At 35.3% G+C, this 7,638-nt stretch overlaps 1 protein-coding gene across 1 annotated transcript; it reads left to right on the top strand.

Moving 5' to 3' along the window:
* The first annotated feature begins 1,725 nt into the window (after positions 1-1,725).
* On the top strand, positions 1,726-3,273 carry LOC109182992 (spermidine hydroxycinnamoyl transferase-like). The gene has a single exon (XM_019333209.1). It carries the CDS (start codon positions 1,812-1,814, stop codon positions 3,186-3,188), a length of 1,377 nt encoding a protein of 458 aa, XP_019188754.1. The 5' UTR covers positions 1,726-1,811; the 3' UTR covers positions 3,189-3,273.
* Positions 3,274-7,638: the final 4,365 nt, after the last annotated feature.

The following is a 7,638-nucleotide window of genomic DNA, read 5'->3' as shown; positions in this document are numbered from 1 at the left end:
TTGCATTGGGTATCATTACCCAGCAAGACAACTTCACCATCAACCGGTTCTAGAGAGACGAACCAGTCTTTGTGAGGACACATGTGGAATGTACAACCAGAATCCAGCCCACTCGGTTTCGCTCTGTTTGCAACCAGAGCTAACAAATAACATAACATCACCTTCTGAATCACTTTCAAAAACTAACACTAGCTCCAGCGGACTTCTTTTCTCTCTCTTGCTTGTTCTTCAACTTGAAGCATTCAGTCACATCATGACCCTGCTTCTTGCAGTACTTACAGGATTTGTTAGACTTACGTCCTTTGGACTTGGATCTAGATATTTTATTGCTATTGTTAGACCCCTTACGGTCAAGCCTTCACCTTTGTCCTTAGACTTAATTTCAAAGTCAGACTTTTTTTTGGACAATAGGTTTGACATAACATTGTCGAAAGTAAGGGTATCACTATTATTACCATGCAGCATAATTTCTTTGAAATGCTTGTATGATTTAGGGAGAGAGACAAGCAATAAAACAACACGATCCTCATCTTCAATTATGACATCAATATTCCCCAAGTCCAATAAAATAGAATTTAATTCATCCATGTGAGATTTAATAGAAGTACCTTCCGTCATATGGATTGTGTACAGATGTTCCTTCAGGCGTAGCGTGTTAGCCAGAGTTTTGGCCATGTAAAGCGTATCCAGCTTGGACCATAAATCTGACGCAGTCGTCTCACTTACTACCTCACGTAGAACATTTTTAGACAGGCACAAAAGAATGGTTGAACGTGCCTTGTCTTCCAAATCTTCCCAAGCTTCATCTGTCATTGTAGCCGGTTTCTTCTTCTTCCCAGCTAGCATTTTCTTCAAACCGTTTTGAGTTAAAACGGCTTCCATCTGAACCTTCCAGATAGAAAAGCTAATTTTCCGTCGAACTTCTCGATATCGAACTTGGTAACAGTCGACATCTTTGAAAATAATTCTCAATTAAACCGCACTGATACCACTTGTTAGGAATATAGCGGAATAATGCGGAAGCTAAGAATCGAAAATTAAGAATTATAGAAGTTAAATAATAGGAGAAATGTATAAATGAAGAAAATTATATAAATGACAAAATAAGAAATTGCTAAATTGGGATAAGATATAATAAATATATATATATATATATATATATATATATATATTAATCTAAAGAGAATTACAAATATCTAAAAACATAATAAGTGTGAATGAAAATTATACCCCTGATTTATGTTCGTTTTGTCCGTTTAGTTTTTTTGTACATTATGCTATAAAGGTTGTACATTAAAATATTTTGGACAAACATACCCCTACCGTTATAACTTCTTTTATCTTTTTCACTATTATTACCATGCACATGCATCCATCATATATTTTCTTATCTTCTTCATTAATAATAATAAATAAACATTATATATTTGAGTTATATGTTAATTATTACATAAAATATAAATATCAAATTTATAAAAATGATTTACATTATTATTATTATTATTATTATTATTATTATTATTATTATTATTATTATTATTATTATTATTTAGAATAATTTAAATATCTAAAATTTAAATAAATTTAAAATTTTTAATATAATGTATTAATATTGTGCACCTATTTTTTACAAATCGTCCATAAAAAAAGTACTAGTCTAATATATAAATTGTGTATTTTGACTCAAGGTGAACCTGGGTCCTTGGCATAACTATTGCCTTTAAATACAACCAAGAATTATTCAACTTCTAAGTAGAAAACAAAAAAAGAAGAAGAAGAAAAGATTATATTGAAAAGAAAGCAAAAATATAATGAAGGTGAATGTTAAGAGGTCTTATGTAGTTAAACCATCGGAGCCAACATGGAGTGGGCTTCTCTCCTTATCCGAGCTTGATCAGCTCGGAACCTTGATGCATGTTGAAACCCTCTATTTCTACTCTACTCCTTCCACATTATCCCCAGACGCCATTATCGACACCTTGCGACTCTCTCTCAGCAAAGTCCTGGTGCATTTTTTCCCCTTGGCCGGTCGCCTGAGCTGGACTCTTGCCGGCGGCGCCGGCCGCAGCTCACCCCTCGCGCTCAACTGCAACGCCGCTGGCGTTGTCCTCGTAGAGGCGGAATCCGATGCCGTGTTGGCCGATCTTGGGGACTTCTCGCCCTGCCCCGAGTTAAACCACTTGGTTCCTAGCGTAGACTACAGCGATGATGATCGTATCCAGGATATTCCCTTGTTCGCGGGGCAGCTCACTAAGTTCAGATGTGGAGGGATTAGCCTTGGGTTTGCGATATCTCACGTTGTGGCTGACGGACATGGTCTCTGCCATTTTCTGTCGGAGTGGGCTAATCTTGCCTCCGGGAAACCATTGGGCTCCGCCCCTTTTCATGACCGCAGACTTCTCCGCGGCGCAGGAAAATCATTATCTTCTCCACAGGGAGGTCCTCGTCGGGATTTCGATCATTCTTCTCCGCTTATCGTTGGCCAGTCCAGCGACGAAAGCGAGAGGATGAAGGAAACCAAAGTATCGACGCTGAGATTAAGTAAACCACAGATTCATGCACTAAAAGCTGCCGCCAACAATGGTCGGAGTTATAATGCCAAACCGCGAGGCTATACCAGGTTCGAGGTGATAACCGCCCACATATGGAGGTGCGCATGCAAAGCGCGAAGCCATAAACCCCAGCAGCCCACGACTTTATGCTTTTCTGTCGACATCCGCAGGCGAATGGAGCCTCCTTTGCCAGATTCGTATTTCGGGAATGCGGTCATTAACGTCGTGATCTTTGGCGTCTCCGGGGAGATTATCTCCGGGCCACTACAAGACGTGGCTTGTAAAATACGTGAGGCAATCGATGGTGTAACCTCGGAGTTCGTGAACTCTTCAATAGATTTTTATAGAAATAAAGAGGACGTGATTAAGAGGCAAGAATTAGGAGACTTATTTGATGGGAATCCAAATCTGAGTGTTATAAGCTGGGTGCCTCTTCCGATTCAGGGACTGGATTTTGGGTGGGGGGAGGAGATTCATATGAGCCCTGGAAATAATTTCTGTGATGGGAACGTTTACATCCTTCCAGTTCCGGACGGAATTGATGGGGATGGGTCATTGCTGGTTGCTGCATGTTTTCAAGTTGATCACATTCAAGATTTCAATAAATATTTCTATGAAGATATCAACAATTTGTGAAGGAGACTGTACCCAATCGTTATATCGTGCATCAGGGCTACAATGCATTGTGCCCCCGGTCCAAAACGACGTCGTGTTTATGTTAACTGTTTATGTGTATTATGTTATGAGATTATGTGTATTCTGTTATGAGTTTATGTGTATTGTGTATTATATATTATCTTAGATTGTGCATGTCTATTATGTATTATGTTAGATTGTGTGTATCATGTTATGAGTTTATGTGTATTGTACTATACAATTCTGTACATTCGAAACATGTGATTTTTTTTAGAAGTTAACCACAAAAACACAGAACGGAATTTCTAAAAAAAAAAAAATAGATACAAAACGAGGTCGTTTTGACCAGGGCGATATATATATATATATATATATATATATATATATATATATATATATATATATATATATATATATATATATATATATATATATATATATATATAGAGAGAGAGAGAGAGAGAGAGAGAGAGAGAGATTCAAAATTATCCACACGGCTTATGAGTGTTATTTACATAAGGATTTTATCAAAAATATCAAACAATTAAAAATTTTAAGTATTCAATTCTTTTCATTTTTCTGCTCATTTTCTAGAAAATGAACCAAACACACAAAGACAGTTTTATGTTGCGTAGCCAAACACCGGAAAGGAAAATATTTTCAGGAAAATGACTCATTTTTCAGAAAACATTTTTCAGAAGTCATTTTTCTATTTTCCAAACCGAACCTAAATGCAATGCAACCCTAATGACATAATGCAAAGTAAATTTTAAGATTGCTTAAACTATTTTAACTTACTTTTAATTTCAGTCCCATATATAGATTTTGTTTGATGTGTTAAACATCGTGTCAAATAAAATAACCCCTTACAAATTGAACTGAATTATGGATATATAATTCTTTATGTTTATTAATAATTTATGTATTGATTATTCTCAAATATAAATAGAGATAACTGCGCTACACATACATAACGTACAACTATATCAAACTCTACCTTCTAGTAAAGTTTGAAATTCGGACTAATATGTTTAAAGATAAGTTACATATTTTTTTGATAATAAAATTGAAATCAAATTTTATCTGTTATTATTCGTGAGATTTTCTATGGTAGCTAGTGATGGTATCAAGTATATTTAAATTTATCATACTTAGCTTAAGTGTACCAACTATCAACATCAATGTTAAATGTGTGCCCAATACAACTTAATTGATACATCATATTTAGTTATATTCGCCACTATCAACATCAATATTAATCATTATTGTAGAAAAACTTTTATTCATTCTTTCTAATTTTTACCTCTATGACCAGTTGAGCTGACCATGCAAGTAAAATCTTTCATTCATAAATATAGTGAGAAACGTCGTTCATGAACACAATTAAACGGATCCCTCAAGTTGAATCTAAACATGTATGGATGGAGCTAATTAAGAAAGGAGACACTGCGGGATTTGCATGGCAACTCGATCATTGGATTCATGATTACAATACATGCAATAAATCCGATTGATGGTCCCTAAAGTTTAGCTTAGTTGGTTTATCATCACCTGATTTAAAGATCATAACTTGAAGCAACAATGTGAAGTTTGAATTTCAATGGAAGAATTGATCCCACTAAAAACGTGTATGATCTGAATTGGATTTCTGCAGTCTCTCTCTCTCTCTCTCTCTATATATATATATATATATATATATATATATATAGTTAATTTTAGCGGAGGTTCAATTCATTATCTTTAGTGACAATTCCAAATTTAGTCTAGACTATCATTTTTGCCATGTATGTAACACCCTAGATTATTATATTTTGAACACGTACTTTTTGTCCTTTTGATGAATTTTTCAGTGAAATCCTATTTTAAGCAATGATATTTTAGTCTCAATTTTTTTCCAATGAGTTAATTTCAACGAAGGTCCCTTGTCTTTTGTGGCAATTTCAAATTTAGTCATAGACAATAATTTTTGTCATTTAACAATCAAGACTTATCATATTTTGAATATTTTTTATTTTTTCGATGACTTTTTTAGGTGAAACTTTATTTTAGGTAAGGACATTTTCTAAAAACTCTCCCTTACAGAAGTGCAATAACGAATAGTTTTTAATTTCTTTAATTTTTATTGTTGCTCCCTTCTTTAATTTTTAATTAATATTGATGGGTGTTTTGGAGAAAGTTGTTCTAAAAACTTTAATTGTTCACACTAAAAGGTCTAGTAGAGAAATAACTTATAACAACGAGAAACATCATCATCAAGATTGAAGACTCAAGACTTGTAGTATAAATTAAGAGTTAATTCCACCAAAAGTCCTCCCATTATCATGGTCTTTCATATTTGGTCCTCATCTTTTAATTTGGATAAAAAATACACTTAACTATCAAAATCTTTCCATCAAAGATTCTTCCGTCAACTTAGCCTCAGTTTCACATTAATTTTGGGTATATTAGTCATTTCAAAGCACGTGTGTCTTCTATCCTCACTATACGACTCTATATTGCGCACGTTCTCCTTCTTTCTTCCTTAGACCCGCCACCACCACTAGCAAAACCATCACCGCTAGTGGCACCGCAATTTCCCACGGGACTTCTAATTTCGTGGATGCAAGTGGATGAAGAAGCTGGACATAGAGGCCGAGCAATGCAATTATCGATCTTTCCCCCGACGAGTTCACGTGAGAGATTTCCAACGGGGTGTCGGACGGTCACCAATCGTTGATGAATGCTTAGAGAGGAACCCAGTTGTTCAATAGTACTTGAGTCGCCTGCTTTTGAGGGAGAAGAAGAAGATGAAGAAAAGGAGACAGGAAAATGGGAAGAGTAGCATTAGTACATATGAAGAGAAGAGTCAGAGGTTGAAGAATATAACATCAACGTTTAAAGTGGAAGAAGGTTAGTTATTCAATATACCTTGTATTCTTTTGTATTATTGTCACTACAAGCTAAGGTTCATGCAATTGTGCTTCTTTTATGAATTAGCAGTAGCTTTAGACAAGAAGTTGTGCATGCAGGATGATACTAGTGAAGTTTCATAACATTTTCTTTATAGTTTAATATCACTTATGAGAGTACATGATGGTTGAATATGAAAGTGTTTATTACGTATATACATACTTTCTTTTGGAACTTGAACCCGAATCTCAATCTCCTTGATGTGTTTCTGCCAGAGGGAGTGGAAGACTCGAAGTACTAGAGGTCGAAGGCCAGGAAGAACTAGACCTCGGAGAAGAAGACGTAGTCGCGCTTCTTGGCGATAGCTCTCCTCGTCGGCCCGTCGAAAATTCATGACAGAGAGGTGTTGTTCCGATCCAGGTGGTCATAGGAGATGCTGGTTTGGAAAGTGCAAAATTGGAATCACTTAGGGAAGTGCGGTGCCACCGGCGGTGATGGTTTTGGTATGGCAGGTCTAAGGAAGAAAGAAGGAGAACATGCGCTATATATAGTCATATAGTGAGGAAAGAAGACAAGCATGCTTTGAAATGACAGTTATACCCCTTAACTTAACGTTAAATTGAGTCTAAGGTGACGAAAGGACCTTTCATGGAAAGATTTTGATAGTCAAATGTCTTTTTTGTCCAAATTAAAAGACGAGGACCAAATGTGAAAGATCATGATAGTCGGAGGACCTTTGCTGGAATTAACTCTATAAATTAATATTGCTTCTTTAGGATTATGTTTAATTTTGAGACCTAATTAAGTATGAAGTGGAGAGGGAGGAATATTGGATGTGAAATGCCTTTGCATGAGAGAGGGATATTGGTGCGGGTTATGATGCGGATGAAATTGGGAACTGCTTTTTATAGTTTAAGTCACCTATATGTTGTTGGGAAAATCTACAAAACATTTGAAAGAACTGCTTTTTATAGTTTAAGTCACCTATATGTTGTTGGGAAAGTCTACAAAACATTTGAAAATAATAAATTTTAGGCAGAAGTGTCAAATAGGCACATCTATCACTGCGAAATGTTCAGTTCCCACCACGAACTAAATTAAAGTCTAATAAGCCACACTTACCAGCTAAATTTGTTCGATTAGCTTTTTTTTTTTGCAGGCTGCTAACCGGTTGCCTATTTAATTATTAAAAAATAAAAAAAAATAATAATTAAATAATAAAATAATAAAATAAAGGAATTTCAGCCACCTGCTGTCCTCCTCTGTGAAATACGCAGCCAGGTTGTCCTCGCCGGACAGCCGGTGGCTAAAATTTCTTTATTTTTTTATTTATTTTTTATTTTTTAATAATTGAATAGGCAACCGGTTCTGCAAAAAAGTCAATCGAACAAATTTAGCTGGTAAGTGTGGTTGATTAGACTTTAATTTAGTTCGTAATAGAAATTGAGCACTTCGCAGTAGTAGATAGGCCTATTTGACATTTGTGCCTAAATTTTATCTCATAGAAATGAAACTTATAACCTTATAATTATTAAGTCAATAGCTTGCAGACTAACTTAAC

This window comes from Ipomoea nil, unplaced genomic scaffold (assembly GCF_001879475.1).
Source record: "Ipomoea nil cultivar Tokyo-kokei standard unplaced genomic scaffold, Asagao_1.1 scaffold1075, whole genome shotgun sequence".
In the NCBI taxonomy this organism is placed as follows: Eukaryota; Viridiplantae; Streptophyta; class Magnoliopsida; order Solanales; family Convolvulaceae; genus Ipomoea; species Ipomoea nil.
Note: the sequence above shows the minus strand (reverse complement) of the source record. Positions and strands in the feature narration are given on the sequence as shown.

Coding starts and splice junctions, on each gene's coding strand:
- LOC109182992 (XM_019333209.1), top strand. CDS start 1,812: ATGAAGGTGAATGTTAAGAGGTCTTATGTAGTTAAACCATCGGAGCCA.